Source organism: Belonocnema kinseyi, chromosome 8 (assembly GCF_010883055.1).
Source record: "Belonocnema kinseyi isolate 2016_QV_RU_SX_M_011 chromosome 8, B_treatae_v1, whole genome shotgun sequence".
NCBI lineage: Eukaryota > Metazoa > Arthropoda > Insecta > Hymenoptera > Cynipidae > Belonocnema > Belonocnema kinseyi.
The window spans coordinates 114,117,071-114,133,870 of NC_046664.1; the positions used below are offsets into that span (position 1 = coordinate 114,117,071).

The 16,800-nt window shown below is 32.3% G+C and overlaps 1 protein-coding gene across 3 annotated transcripts in view; it reads left to right on the forward strand.

Annotated features, from left to right (window-relative positions):
* The window catches only part of LOC117177987 (5'-AMP-activated protein kinase subunit beta-2), a 314,314-nt gene that overhangs the window by 87,559 nt on the left and 209,955 nt on the right, over positions 1–16,800 (forward strand). For all 3 annotated transcript variants that reach the window (XM_033369151.1, XM_033369149.1, XM_033369150.1), the window contains 2 exons: positions 8,671–8,890; positions 8,988–9,260. In XM_033369151.1, the coding sequence (XP_033225042.1) occupies positions 8,687–8,890; positions 8,988–9,260 (477 nt within the window). In that variant the 5' untranslated portion in view covers positions 8,671–8,686. The remainder of the gene's footprint in view (positions 1–8,670; positions 8,891–8,987; positions 9,261–16,800) is intronic.

Here is a 16,800-nt window from a genome sequence, read left to right on the forward strand (position 1 = left end):
AGGGCGCATACTTTGAATAAAATATTTGTTATCATTCTCTTGAAATAAATGTGTTTTTTTTCTTGAAAAAATACCGGTTTCATATGTATACACCTGGTAAGAGAGTCGAACAAGTTAAGTTCGTATACCTTGGTAGCTTATTTACTAAGGACGGGAAGATAGATGAGGAATTAGGTAGACGAATAAATGAAGGTAAGAAGGTTATTGGTAGAGCAGGTCCCCTTATCAGAAGTAAAAATTTATCAAATAAAGCTAAAATGGAAATACGTATTTCTGTATTTGTACCGACTGTACTAAACGGTAGCGAGGCATGGACATGGTAGCGGAAGAAACGCTAGTAGGCACATGGGAAAGAAATCGGTTAAGATGGTTCGGACATGTTGAGAGAATGCCAAATGAACGCCTAACGAAACAAGTGTATCAAGCTAAAGTAAATGGCAGCAATGCCCAGAGGTAGACCGCGGAAAAAATGGTTAGAATGTGTGAATGAGACCCTAGTTAGAAGAGACATAAGAAGTCACACAAACACGAGAGCCTGCATGAAAAAATGCATGGACATAAAAGAAGCTAGAGAAGTATGCCAGGACAGGAAAGCCTGGCGGCAAACAGTTAATAAAAAGAGTGTCAGTAGAGTGAATGACGCCTGAAACAAAAAACCTTGGCCACTAATGGGCCCAAGTGGGGAATCTTACATAACGACTTCGTGAGGTTCTTCGCTTGGGGTGATTGCTAGAGAGATTGATCAGCAACCTGGATCGGAGCAGTGTTGCGGAACGAACGTGTTATTTACTTAAATAGCACGAGAATTCTGAATAAATCTGAAAAATCTTAATCCTTTCCACACACTACTCCTTTCCCCTACCGAGTGAGTCACGCCTACCCCGAAAGGGAAATGGCTTAATGGTGTAATAATAATAATAATTAAAGCATTTTTTATCAAATCAAGAGTACACGGTCGCCATTTTTTATTCTGAAATTCTGATATCGGATTCGTTATCAGCGACCCAAAAAACTCCCGGGTATGGTTTTTCAATTCGATTAAAGCATTTATTTCTCAAACAAGAGTACACGACCGCTATTTAGAATCCGCAATTTTCAATTTTGAATTTCAGATTTATTAGAGATTCCAGACATAGTGATATATGTATTTTGGAGGAATTTCCGAAAAGGTTAAACATTTTTTTCTACCGCTTTGAGGATTGTACCTGGAAAAACATGTTTTTAAGGCGCCATATATCGGTGGGTTTCGTTGTTACCAACATTCTGAAAATATAAGGCGTACCTGTCGCACAGTAAATGACGTCCTTCTTTGTAAAGTGGCCTCCGACCACTGCCATTTGTCACCCTCCCTAGAAGGCTAGGATGAACGGTGCCATCGCCTCTGAGGACATCAGTTAGACACACGGTTTCTAGCATTCCCCTGGTGTGTTATGTCAGAGTGTGTGTGTGTTCATTTCTCGAAATTGGTGAGTGACCCTTGAGCAAGAGTCAAAAAATTTATTTTTTGTCTAAATTGAAGCTTAGCATCCCAAAAACATTATGCAAAAGTTTTAGAGTCGTAGGTGCCTTCTTTATCCGCTAAAAGGCGCTTCGCTTTAGCCGGCCAATGCTGCCTGTCGGCCGGCCGGAGATTATTGGGGCAAGAGATTCCCGTAGGTGCCTCAAGCGCAAAGAGATCGCTAACTTAATTACAACTCTTCTAAAAATTGACTTCCACTCCCAGGTTTAGTCCCCACGACATGGGGCCCACGCCTTGGTACGTAACCAGCTTCTTTTGGCCTAAAGCTTAAGGTGGGTTCCGAACCACCGATGCCCCGGTTCAAGTACATAGAAAAATTGCCATTGGTACCGGCTCAGGGATCGAACCCTAGTCCTCCTTCATGGAAGCCTGACGCGTTATTGTCTATTATCGCATTCGTCTATCCTGCACTGGTGTAGAGCAAGAGCACTCCGATCGCTCAGTCTTACTTCTTCTTACTTCTTCCTTCTCACTCCGACCTGCGTCGGTACAGATCGGAGTGCACCAAGTGCAGGATAACCGAATACGCTATAAGCCACCGAGGTTCCTCACAAGAACCATTAATTTCACCGATTATTTTGGATACAGTTGTTGCAGCTCCCTTTTAAGTTCTTGATATTTCTCTTTCTTTTCCTGATCCTTGACAGTGATGTTGTAGTCGGTCAGAGCAGAAAATTCTACCACGAATATAGTTCGTCTGTCGAAATCTTGAAGAATGAAGTCAGGTCTCGAGCGTCTAACGGAGACGACTGTACGAAAGTTGTAGTTCCAGAAAATTTGGCACTTCTCGTTTTGGATAATCGACTCATCTCCCTCGGAGTGTTCGGTAGGGCAGGGTCGTGGTAAATGCCGTAAGAACAACAAAGATGGTAATAAAGAACTCTCAGGTCTTCTTTATGTCTGTAGAGACAAATCGTTCCCGCATAAGTAGGACAGCCGAATAGTATGTATTCTTTGTTTGTTTTTTTTTGTTAACAATTTTGAGATTTTGGGAATTCGGTCTAGAGTATGAGTCAAGTATAGTACTATGTAAGTCTGTGAGTCAAGTATTTGTGAGCCTTTCTTTCATGTTTTTAGTATAAAACTAATTCCTCTATCCTGAGCTAGGGAGTTTGGAATGCTGTATTTAACATCGTCCTTATATAATAAACTATCGCCAACTGTTTAAAAAAAAATTATATTTAAAGAGGAATTGGTAAAAAAATCTTTGAAGGGGCCATTTCAGATATGCTTATCTCCTTAAAAATGTTTTTACGCACATAAAAAAATATAACTATCTTTTAATTCGTTGTACTCTAAAACGCGGAAAAGTTTAATTACATCGATTACTGACACTCTGATCGCTTCTATGTATGAACACTCTATGTAGGAAATGTACTTTTGTGGCAAACCCTAAACCACGTCTACCTAAAAACTTGATTTTCTTTAGAATAAAATTATTTTTGTATATATTTGATTATTTTTACCATTTTTGCCAAGCACAAATTTGGAAGAAACAACCAAAATAATTTTAACCCGTATAAAAAATAAGTCGAAACGCTCTCGAAATGCTGTAGATAATATCTGCGTTCGATAAGTAATCCCATCAACTTGTATGTATGTACATCCAGTAGGGGTAGTTTAAACTCAAGAATGAAATCATGGCTATCTTTCTATTTTGACTAATATAAAAAAATTATTTTTGTGGTTAGCACATGTAAATGCACTTACTTTTGTTTTACGTAAAAATAATTTTTCAAAGAAAATTGAAAAATGCTAATAAGGGGTTGTTAATCGTCTTTATATGTATATTTGCGAACATTCCTGAAATGCCTCAACTTTAGGATTTGATTTTCTTTAAATTAAATTTTTTTTTTGAAATATTCTGTTATTCTTACAGCTTTTGAAGAAATATTTGAAGAAAAAATAAATATTAAGCCTTATAAAAAATAAGGGATGCAACCCACTGGAGTCTAAATGCTGTATGTAATATCTGCGTTCGATAATAAACAATCTCTAATTGGTTTCAAATCAAAATGTTGCATAGAAACAGAGCTTTCTTGAAAAAACTGTTTTTGGAGGTGAAATTTAGGGTTGTTTTTGACCTCTTTAAAATGTTTTTCGCCAAAAGAGAAAAAATACGTACCTTGTATTTTTGTATCCTCGACAACAGAGCTCACCAGAAGGCAGTCATTGACTGCATTGACTGCCAGTGGCAGCCAAGAGACTAGGTCAAACTGGCCCTAATATATCTTGTCGTTCGTCTGGTTCGTAGCCCTTCACGGTCATTATAGAGAAGAGTTAACACTCTTCAAAATAAAGAAGAAGGGATTTTGGCGGCCGTCGTTTTTAAAAAATTCTTTATGAATTTTAATTCAAAACTCCAATTTTTCCATATTTTCAAAGATTTAATTTAAGGTTCAATTTGCAGACAAATTTGATTCACTTTGTAAATTAAAAATGAAATTGAAAATGAATTGTATTGTAAATTCGAGTACAAAAGTTCAGACCTCCCGCCGGGAATGACGGCCAGACATAATTTACCTTGACCGTAACCCTTCGCTCGATTCCTGGAAAACGAAGAAGAAAATAACAGAAAAACTTGGTGGCAGTCATACACTTGTCGTGGCAGTAAGCATCTGCTTGAAGTGGCGAGCCCTGCTCTACAACATAGCAAAGTGTCATTGAAATCAGTGACGGAAATTGCTATACCCTTTCTTGTTAGAATTTTTGACCTACTGCTAATTGTTGAAACAAGTTTTGTTTGTTTAAAAAAGTTATTGTCTTCCAATATCGCAAATTAGTGGTATTTCCTTAACCTTTAGAGGGCCGGCAATTTGGGAGGAAAATCGATTTCACAAAATTGGCCCAAAAGTTATCTTATATCATTGATTGATCATAGACGAAGTCTCGATCAGGGGGTGAGCCAATATATTGGCTTTCCGGTCCTGTAAGGAACAGCCAATTTTAAAATTTTCGAATTGAAAAAAATTGTTTTTTCAATAGTATATAAGCTTGTTACATCATATAAACATTATATAGGATGGTTATTCAAATTTGAGGGGTTGTTTTAGGAGTGTCTGACCCCCTTAGGCACACACTTCAATTGTCGTGTATTTGGAAGTGCAAATATACGTTTTCGATGTATTTTTTGACGCTGAATCCAAATCTAATATAAAAAATACTGTGAATTCGAAAACAACCCTTCTAATGGGGTGAAAATTAAAAGCTACCCCTTTGCTTCGCCTGAAAAGGGGTAAAATGGGATTAAGAGTTGAAAATGGTGAGAGGGATGAATTTATATTCAATTATATCAAATAGAAACGTTCAAAAAATTTTATGAAAATATCTGTTTGTAATTATAACCTCATGCAAACGAAACAAGGAAACGTTTTGACCAGCCCTATCCGACTCCCCGACCTTTTGTACAGCAGCTGTTGTCGCTTACAAGTTCCACATGACGCGTGAACTCATCCTCCAGAAAAACATTGAGTCTAATGATACAAGACTCTTAAAATCATAAAATAGCGGTTTTTAATTTATTATTCTGGCTTTTACTGATAATAGTGAGATTTAGTGCGTTTTCTTGAATCTTTTGATACATAGAATATGGGTCGTTACAAGGGCAGGTTGTGTAATTCGGGATACAAATCCGGCAAAGAAAAGCGGACCCTTCTTTTAGTTCCTTCAGGTTCAGATCGTCTTCTCGAATGGGAAAAAGCAATTCCTCGACAAGATTATACTTTACAAAGTGATTAATATGTTTGTGAGCTACATTTTTTACCTGAACAAATTATTAGAACAAACGAGAAGTGAAGCATCCCGATGGCAAGGTTATGTCCTCGTTATGTATGTGTTTTAGAAGTTTTATACTTCACATATTATTAAAGAATAATTTAAACAGAAGTGATACTAAGAATTAAAAAAAAATTGTATCACGGATAAGTTAACGAAACAGGAAATCTCAGTGTTTTGTCTGCATACAAAAGTAATATGAGAGTTTATTATTATAAGTAATATTTTATAGAACTTTGAGAAGAATTATTTATAAAGTAGCGAAGTAGGTAAAAAGAGATATTTCGGGGTTCACTCGTGCAAAAAACTACGAATTGTTTGCCGACGTTTCGTGAACATTGCAGTTCACATCTTCCGGGCTGACCTGAAACTGAGGTATCAGCTCATGATGTTCTTAGGTATACTTTCTACGATGTCTGTGATTGGCCAGAGCGCCCCACCGTGGTGACTGGTTGAATTGGTCGATTGGCCAATCAAGTTCGACCAATTTTTTTGAATCCTCAACCACTTTTGATCTCATTGAGTTATTTATCGTTTTCTTTTTGATTTTGATAGCCTTTATTGTCTTATTTTGAAACCCACCGAAAAATATATAAAGCTTTAAAATTAATAGAAAGACGGAGGTTTTTCTAAAAAGAATCAAAAGTGCTTTAAAAAATAAACCCAAAATTATATATTTTTCCAATTTTGTTTCAAAAGTTTAGTTTCACAATAAAGATATCTTGTGAGTATTATGCGGGCTAAATAATTTTTGTCGTTAGGTGAAGTTTTTTTTCATATAATCACATTTTCTCAGTTTTCTTGTAAACACCGACAGATGGGAAAAAATGTTGGGATACTTCTTTGCAAGTCTAAAAACTTCCTATTAAAATCACCCTGGAAAATTAAAAATTAAATTTGTAGGAAAAAAATCGTTCTTTCGGCTTCAAAAATGGCTTAGGCCGCATAAAGCTGATAGAATGACTTTCTTATATTAACAGAAACTTTTCGAAAATATTGGGATGAGTAAAAAGGTGGTATTTTCTAGAAACTATATTTTTATTTTCTTAAAGTTTGATGAAAAAATTTAAGATTTTCTGGAAAATGCCACCTTTTCATTCTTCACAATATTTAAACAAAGTTTCTGTTAATAGAAGAAAGACATCATATCAGCTTTGGGCGAGTTAAACCATTTTTTAGGTCGGGAGAATTATTTTTTTAAATAAAAAATTCATTGCTGAATTATTCTCGCAAACGATGCAAAATATCGCAAAAGGTCAAGGAGTTATTTTTATAGGAATTTCAGGGGTGAAAAGTTTGATCTGAACAAATTTTCATATCTTTCGTTAACAAAAAGAATTGGAAGATCTGATTATATAAAAAAAATCATCCTGGCGACAAAAGTTATTTGGCCCGCATAAAACTCATGAGATATCTTGATTATGAGACTAAAAATTTCAAACGAAATTGGCAAAAAATATGTAATTGTGTTTTTTTTTTATATTTTAAAGCAACTTTTCATATTTTTATAAAAACCGCTATTTTATTGATTTTGAAGGTTTTTTTATAGATTTTAATGGGTACCAAAATAAGACAATAAACGCTTTTAAAATCAAAAAGAAAGCGATAAGTAGCTCAATTAGGTCCAAAGTTATCGAAGATTGAAAAAGCTATTCAGTTGAAGAAGAAATAAGCCAAGCTTCTTTTCGAATAAATCTGAAACCCTATAGTTGAAGCCAACTTAGCTCACCTGCAGTTCCTTCTCTCATCAAATTAGTTTGTAAGTTTTGTAAAGTAATAATGAATATCTGCATGCCTTAAAGGTGTTATTTATGTACTATTTATATTGATATGTGCATGACACTATTCGTTTAATCCGTTCACCCCCCCCCCCTCCCCACACTGTTTACACGTGTATTTTGTTTTAAAAAAATATATATTTTATTCCTTGATAACAATAAATTATGCAATAAATATGTGTTGGGATTATAGAAATATTTGCACACAAGCATTTTGATTTGCTTGCTATATTTAGCCAAATTTCTCGTTCTTAAAAATTGAATTAGTAACATTCAAAATTGTTTAATTCCTAATTTATGATACTAAAGAAAATATTAAAATAACTATTAAATTTGCGAATTTCTTCATTCAACATTCTAAAATATCTTTATATCATTATTTTATTTTGTTATATTTTTTATTATGATATTTCATTTTCTCTTAGGATTTTTTTTCACATACTTATTTACACATGTTTAGTACATATTGTTAATAACAACCATGTGTAAAATAATAATTTTAATAATGTTATATTGAAAATCCATTAGAATAAATCCATATATAATAAATATAAATTGTTAAACGCGTTTAAATGTTGCTTGCAATATATGAAGTTTTGAAAATCCAGCGATATATAGCACTTTTAAAATAATCTTTTTCCAATAATCCTTTTACACTTCAATGACTTTTATATTTTTTAAATATCAATTACCCATAAAAGAATTGTCGGTCTTAATTTTGTAAACTGAAACTATCTGGAATGTTTTTATTTAATATTAATTATTGAGTTTTCCATAAGGCCAATGCTTTTCTAGAGCAGGACGATTGACGCGCCGCCCGGCGGATTAGTTTACTCGGGAAGTGGAACTTGTTAGCGACAACTACTTCTCTCAGTAGTCGGGTAGGGCTGGTTTTGACAAAGTTCGAATGGTAAATTTAAGGGGTATGGGGTAGTTAAAAAGGGGTTGGAAAGGATCAATTTAACTTAAATTACATTTAAAATCGGTAACAATGTTACAAAAATGAATATTTTAATCTAAAAATAAAAATGAGAGAAGTTTACCTGGTGAGTCAAAATATTGATTCTCCAGCCGTCTGAAGGTTAATACCATATCGTCCAGGTGGCGACAGATGAAGAAAACAAAACAGAAGAATGTTCGATTAGTGATCGCCATCATTATCAAAAAACAGTCACTACATATGAAGTTCTCACATCATTTCGGTAAAGGACTTTCAGGCGCTCACATTTCAGAAGGCCTTGTAGGCTTATAACATATGGTGGTTTTGAATAAAATATCTTACATCATTCGTAGGATTACATGCGTCTTTACGTGGCGAATTCAACGGTCACAGGATGATGAGAAAAAACTATGACCTTCGGCTATGTTTTTGCTACTCGTCCTGCGAACGTATATTACCCGCGGTAAAGGCGTGCCGAACCCTACGTGTGATGTAATATACTATTACTTGAAAGTTAGACCATTTGAAATTGGAATCGTAGTATTTAAAATCATCAAAAATCTGGGCTATGTAAGTATATATTTATCATGTCCCATTATTACTTCATTTTTAGACTGAAATAATTTGGCTAGTTAAAAAGAATAATTATTATCTCTTAGGGGTTCAGTCTCAAGGATGGGTAACGCAGGAAGTAATCAACCTGTAGGTCACCATCATGGCAGTAACACCAGTAGAGATAGTTATCACCACCGCTACAGTAAGGATCATCCCCCTCCATCCCCAAATAAAGACGATCAGGCTTTTATTTTCGACAAAAAGGCGAACCAGAAGATTGTTTTTCAATCTTCTCACGAAGAGGAAGAACCTTATTTCACAAAGGTGAATTTTTCTAGGCTACACAATGTAAATGTTTAAAATCAGTTTACAATAACTTTTTATGAAATAAATTATTCATATTAGGAATTCCTAATTACAGAAAGATCTACAAGACTCTGGGAGCTATGCACAGCGACCTCGTTCAAATACCGTCTCCGAAGGCACTAAAGTGGCTGACAGTAAAGTACTGCCAACTGTTTTCAAATGGGAAGGAGGAGGAAAACAAGTTTATATCAGTGGAACTTTCACTGACTGGAAAACACTCCCCATGGTGAAAAGTCATGGAGATTTCGTAACTATTATCGATTTGCCGGAAGGGGAACACCAATATAAATTTTTCGTTGATGGCGAATGGAGGCATGATCCAGGCTTGGTAAGAAATTGTCTCCTTTTTTCTTATATGATCACTTCGCCAATCACGCATAAAGAATTTTTTTTCGTTTCTTTGCAAACACAACAATTAACTGAACTCGTAGGAATATAATAGTCTTTTTTTAATTGGTTATGAATTTAATAAAACCGAAAGTCTTTCGTAAATCATCATTCTTTTTTCTTGCTTCTTTTAATATACTACCAGTTGAACTAACTTATAAACTTATATAAGGAACTCCACGTTTACACCTTAGATGAAAATAGCAGCGCATTTACTTAATATCAAAAACACAGATGCAAAAAATAATATTTCATGTCAATAATAACACTAATAACATAATATAATCGTCAAAATAGTGCCCTGTGAAACATTTTAGAAGTAGAAACATACTTTTTGAAAAGGTATATTTGAAGAGTAGCTCTGTATAATAGTGCTAATTCTATTTTGACCATTTTTCACGAAAAATCAAGAATGTTCTCAAAAATCATATTTTAATTGTAGACAAAAATAATAAAAAATATGCTTTTGAGTCATATAACAACGGAATTGAGGCCTGAAAGGTTTGTTGGAAATGTTATTAGGCTCTGAGAAAATAAAGGAAGAATTTTTTGCTCGAAGCATGCGTGTTCTCAAGTTTTGATGGTCATTAAAAATATAATTTTTAATTGAAAAGCAATGAATTTCGTTCTATGGTTCGATAGGTCAACTCACGGCGGCAAATTGAAAATATATATCTGGCGCACTTTACTAAGTACATAAAAATTTATATATAATTAGTATAGGCAATATGCCGCTGTAAGTTGCGCAGTTTCTATTAAGAATCATCGAATAATGAAAACTTGAAATTTCTTCGTTTTTTATTCATAGTTGAGCCCGTTAAATTTAAATAGATGAAGGCAGCATGGAATTCACATTTTAAGAAGGAATATGTTATGAGCAAAATGCAGTATTTTTTAATGTTCTTGAAATATGTTAAGCTTGCATTAATTCTGCTTCATTTTGAAAAATATATAAATGTCTTATCGCCTTCTTAGAAAATATAAACTTTGAATTAAACATTCTGTCTTGTGGACCGAATCTAGCAGAATAATATAAACTCGAGATTTTTCTTTGAACATCTAAGATACTAAATTAGATAACTTATAAAAGTGTAGAAGCATCATTCTGAAAGTCATAAAGATTAATAAACTAAAAACTAAGAGCACGCTCAATAAAAAGCGGTCCATTAGCGCGGTCAATAAGAATTCCTATTTTAAAAGATGTTAGAAAATTCAATATATTGCATATTTTGTTTTTTAAAATGCGGTTCACTTTGAAATAAGAAGCTTTGTGAACTAAAATGCGGGCATGTCATGTCGCCTCGAAATATCTTTCTGACACACCCTGACTATAAAAATGACTTAGAATTAATGTAAGGGGCTGCTCAAATTCGAATATGACAATACGATCCACAGATAGCAATTTCAGAAATAGAAAAATTTCTAAAAAATGTGAAATAAACTGTCTGGCTGGAGAGAGCGCTTGTAGATTTATTTACGATGTGCTTTTATTATCAAAGAGTCGCAAAATTTATTTTAGTAGCTGATCAAACCTTTATTTTGATATGAGGTCCAGAAAAAAATGTTTTCTAAGATAACAAAGATCCTAAACACTTTTTGAATTGAAATTCAGTTCAGCCATGTTGCCTCGAAATATTGTTCTGATACAATCTTATCATCTAAAAGACTTAGATTTAATTTTACAGGCTAATCAAATTCCATTTTGGAAATTAGATCCACAGATAGCAATTTCAAAAATAGAAAAATTTCTAAAAATTTTGAAATAAACTGGCTGGCTGAAGATATCGTTTGTAGATTTATTTCTGATGCACTCTTATGATTAATGAGTCGGAAAATTAATTTTAGTGGCTGATCAAACCTTATTTTGAGGCGAGGACGAGAGAAAAAATTTTCTAAAATAACAAAGTTCCGAAAAACTTTGTTAATTATAATTATGGCAAGTTATCTACTTACGAGATGTTTTCCAGATACTTTCCTATATTCGACGAGTCTCAATGTTCATTTCCTGATGGGTATTTCCTCTAGGATCGATCTAGGAAAAAAAACAACCAAAAAGCATTTCTTTGTCAATCAGTAATCAATATAATGATACACACGCCGGCCGGTCTGTCATTATTTCAAAGAAGAGCAGAATATCTTCATTTCAGAGTATTTGTCACTCAGCAGCCATTCCATGACTTTGTTGGCACAAAAAAAAATTTACGTTTCTTTCTCACTTCATTATTCATAAAACACTTTTATTACTTGTAATTGCTACTTAACATAATCTATATTTTTTTGACAATTGTATCCGGTTGAAGTTTAGAAGCCAACAATGAAACCTATGATAAACTTAATCCGAAGTTGCACGGATTTGACCGAATGGCTGATCCGAATGCAACTTAAAAGCCGCGAAATTTAAAAATGCCCCTGTAAAATGGCTTCTCTCCTGTTGTTATGTAAATCCGGTAGCATACGATTACTCTTTTCTAGGTTGCTTTGTAGATTCACAAGAACTATTAATTATTTGAACAATTTTAATTTAAAAATTAAGTGTTTGCCCGTTTTTCCAAAAGTAAATTTCTTTACGGAGTTAACTAAGAATATCTATGCGATGATTGTTTTCTATATTGCTTTGCAAAATTACAAGCACTATTTAATATTTAAACAATTTTAATTTCAAAATTAAAAGTTTGGCCTTTATCCAAGGAATCAATTTTCTTTCGAAGTCAACCTAGAATGTCTACCCGATGACTCTTTTCTAGGTTGCTTTGTAAATTTACAAGAACTAATAATTATTTAAACAATGTAATTAATAAATTAAGAGTTTGCCCTTTTTCTATAAGTTTGGAAATTTACGAGAACTATTAATTATTTAAACAACTTTTATTACAAAATTTGAAGTTTGGCCTTTTTTTTACGAGTCAATTTGTTCACGGTGTCAACTAAGAATTTCTATCGGATGACTCTGTTCTATATTTCTTTGCAAATTTACAAGAACTATTAATTTTTTAAACAATTTTAATGAAAAAATTAAAAGTTTGGCCTTTATCCTACGAATCAATTTGTTTTTGAAGTCAACTAAGAATGTCTATCCGATGACTCTTTTCTAGGTTGCTTTGTAAATTTACAAACAATATTAATTATTTAAACAATTTTAATTTAAAAATAAAGAGTCACGTTTATCCTACGAGTTAATTTGTTTTTGAAATCAACTACGAATGTCCATTCGATGACTCTTTTCTCTCTGTGTGTGTGTGTGTGTGTGTGTGTGTGTGTGTGTGTGTGTGTGTGTGTGTGTGTGTGTGTGTGTGTGTGTGTGTGTGTGTGTGTGTGTGTGTGTGTGTGTGTGTGTGTGTGTGTGTGTGTGTGTGTGTGTGTGTGCAGGCTGTCTAAAAAGTCCCGGGACTATTGGATATTTCCTGAGGTAAAATATTTGTCAAAAAAGTGAAGGTCATTCCTGAAGTAAATTTCAACGAGGTATTTAATGGTGACCTTCATTTTGACCTTGAATTTGACCTTCATGTTTTTTTTTAAGGTCAACTTTGTTTTTTTAAAATTGAAACTCCCTTTTTTTACATCTGCAATCGATAAGCGGAAAATCTTACGTTCAGGTACGTACCCAAGTCATAAGTCAATTGTCATAAAATCGTCAACTGTCCAAGGAAATATTAACTTTTCTTGGTCACCTTTGTTACATTAAGCGGATTATGGGGAAGTGGGTGAGGTACTTACTTGCGAATTTTATGCTGGGATTATCGGAATAGACAATAAGAATTTAAAGGTTTCTTCTTCTGCCTGTACTGGTCTACTGGCTGCTTTTCTAAACTTCTGTACATTTTCAACGAGAAGATTTGTTTCAGATGCGTAGATCTGTCGAGTTTAACGGAGCATTCATAAGTTCTCCTCTACAAAATATTTTTGTATTATTTTTCTCAGCCTTACCTGCATTTTATTTGTATATCTTCCACTTGTAAATACCGTATTTTATGGATACTCCTTTATAAAGGTACCGGCGCAACATTATTAAAGTCATTATTTTAGCCTTGTTGCATAAAATATATTTATATTGTTCATCAAAATATTAAGTTTAAAGGATCTTCAGTTATGACTAATACGCATGACTCCAATTTTCTTGAAAAATTGATCAATTTCAGTGAAATCTTTAAAATATTATTGAATTCGGTGAAAATTTTGTCAAATTTTAAAAATGTTTGTGAAATTTCTTGAAAAATTTACCAATTTCAGTGAAATCTTTAAAGTATTATCCAGATCGATGAAATTTTTGCACTATTTTCAAAATATTTGTGAAATTTTTTTAAAATGAGGCAATTCATGTTTAGAGGCTAGCTTCTAGTTCCAACGCCCACCAGATGGTTCCTTCGTTTGAATATCCGTTTTATACAATAATTTAAATGTTTTAAATTTTTTGCTTTTAATATCCATTTATTTAATAGTTAAACTATTTCCCATTAAAAAATTAATTGTTCGTAAATATTTTTATCGAAATAAACAGTTTATTAGTTAAAAAATGTTTAATGATTTAAGCAATAAATGTTTTAATAATTTAAAATAATTATTAGTTTAAACATATTATATAGAAAATAGAGATGCAATTTTTATTGAACATTTTTATCGATAAAAATATTTTATTAGTTCGAAAATTGTTGATTCTCCACATTTCAAATGTTTAAATAATTGAACATAATATTTTTTTAAACAATGTTTAAAGAAAATTGTTAGCAAATATTTTTATCGATGAAAACAGTTTATTAGTTTAAAAATGTTTAATGACTTAAGCTTTAAATGTTTGAGTAATTGAAAATAATTATTTGTTTAAAAAATTTTATAGAAATGTAACTATTATTGATCATTTTTATCGATAGAAACATTTTATAAGTTTAAAAATGGTTGATGCTTCGAATTCTTAAATAATTAAAAATAATTATTTGTTTAAACAATTTTTATAAAATATTAATTGTTACTAAATATTGTTATCGATAAAAAAATTTATTCGTTACAAAATTTTGGACGCTGTATAATTTTAAATGTTTAAAGGCATGCTCTACGGTGACCACGTGACCAAACCAGTCCTCGGTTAGGAAAAATTTTTTTGGTGTTCACCATGTCCAAAAACAATGATATATCGCTCTCAAATTTTGGGATATAGAAAATAAGACAATAAATTGCGTTTGGATATTTAGTTTGAGTAATAATTTTGAAAAAAATTATCCAAGTAAAAATAAGTGGGTAAAATTATTTTCATTTTTTTGGTGTTCACTACCTCCACATGGATTGAGGTATCGTGTTTAAAATTTGACAGATGAAATAAAAAGCACTGAAGAACGTTTGTATACATCAATATGTTTATAATTTCAAAGAAAGTTTATTTATAAATTGATGAAATAGGATATTACCATTCGAGTTGTAGCACTTTGCAGGTATTTTTAGTTCGATGCATTTCAGATTTTTTACTCCCGTATATTGAGCACTGGCACAAATTTAGGACTAAATCGTCTAAACGTTCTAAAAAATTAACATAAACAATAAATTTTGCAAATTCGTTGCAAATCAACAAATAAGTATCTGCACATCCATAACCTGTCATTATTTTCCGAGAATTTTTAGCGATTTCTAGCGGAGAAAAAAAGAAAATTTCAACGTCGATAAGGTCGATGTGATGTGGCCAAATACGCGTATGAAATTTTTGTGTAGAAATATTTCCATTTTTGTTGCCCTCACTACGTCCACTCGGATTGAGCTATCGTGTTCAGGATTTGGAAAGTTATACAAAAAGGACTAAGGAACGTTTTTATATATCGAAATGTTGATAATTAAGAAAAAATTTTCCTGGCGAAAAACTATAGGGATAGGAAAGAAACTTTGAACGTCGATAAAGTAGATGCCTCCATTTAAAAAAAAAATTTCCGTCAACCTCAATTCAGTGGCGTAACTAGTAAATGAAGTTCCTTCCCACGAATATTTTTTTATGAAGTTCCTTTCATCAATTCATTTGTTCTTGTGAGTAAGCAATCACCTTAATTAAAAAATTATTGGATATCTCCGGTTTATTAATATTTTCTTTTGATTTCATTGAAATAAATAAAATTTATCGGTTATGTGCTCCAGTTCATTTTGAGGTTATGACAGTGAATAACAGTTTTTGAAATTTATTTTTAGACGTTATTTCAGGCCTCAGAAATAAAGAAAGTATTTAAAATATTAAACATATTGTACAGAATGTGCAAATGGTTATCCCGGGATGAATTTCATGGACTACAACCTGGATCGTTCGCAAAGAGCGATGTGGAGACTGCCCTTTGCTAAAAACACCGATTTCAAAGAAGCCGACGGTTATGTACCTAAAAGTTTCTATAATCTAAGAGACCTTATTTACAGCGTTTATTATCAACTCGTCAAGGTCAGCACTATCATTTCTCAAACGGAAGTCCCTCCTCCAACCGGACCACTGGATTACAGCTGGGCTATAGGGTAAGATTGATTGTTGTATTATTTGTATTATTTTACAGGCCTCATATTCACTAAACTATTGACAAAATTTCACACTTTTTTAAAGAAGTTACACTATTTTAATATGAAGAAGACGAATTTTCAAGAAAATACATACGTTTTAAACTTTTAAACCATATATGTACAGGGTGGCTGCTGGACCTATAAATGACGGTGAATTTATTTTTTTACTGGGAATTTTACAAATAGTTCGAAGAAAAATCTATTCAAGTTCTATTTCCAAACTTTTCAAAATTATTAGTTAAATTGTAATATTTTTCAATTATGACATTTAGTTTACAATACGTAATTCGAAAATCTTGTACTTCTAATGTTTGAGAAAACCCGCTGTTAGTTTATCAAATTTAAATGTAAATATTTTTAAAAGAAACAATAATTGATTTGAGAAAATGATTCTATATCCGTTCAAAAATCAGAAATTTGCAGATTTTACCCTTGAAAATTAAACCTATTCATTTCGAAAGTTTTAGTCATTAAAAAAATGGAAACATCCCATTGAAATTTTACAAACTAATTTTAACTCAAACATAACTTTATAATAATTTATTTGTAATTAAAGGCTCTTACGAAATTAAAAATATTTTTTCAGCCTAGAACTTTCAATTTTCAATCTATTCAATTTAAAATTTTTTAATTAAGAACGAAAAATAATTATTTAATATTTAGCAATATTTGAATATTTATTTATGACGAATGAATTAAAACCAAGTGTTAAAAATTAAATAATTTGAAACTGAACTGTTTGAGAAAGAAAGCCTTGAATCGTTAAAATTTTGAAGAGCATTTAAATTGTACACGTTTCAACTTTGATTTTGATTTTTTTAAATGTTTAATTTTTAAGTGAAATTGTTAATTTTTAGTGCTTAAAAACGAGGGTAGTTCAATAAGTCCTTAGAATGACCAACAGATGGCGCGCGAATCGCTTCAAATCATCTGTTTTCAGTCAGCACCACTCCCGACTAGATATATGG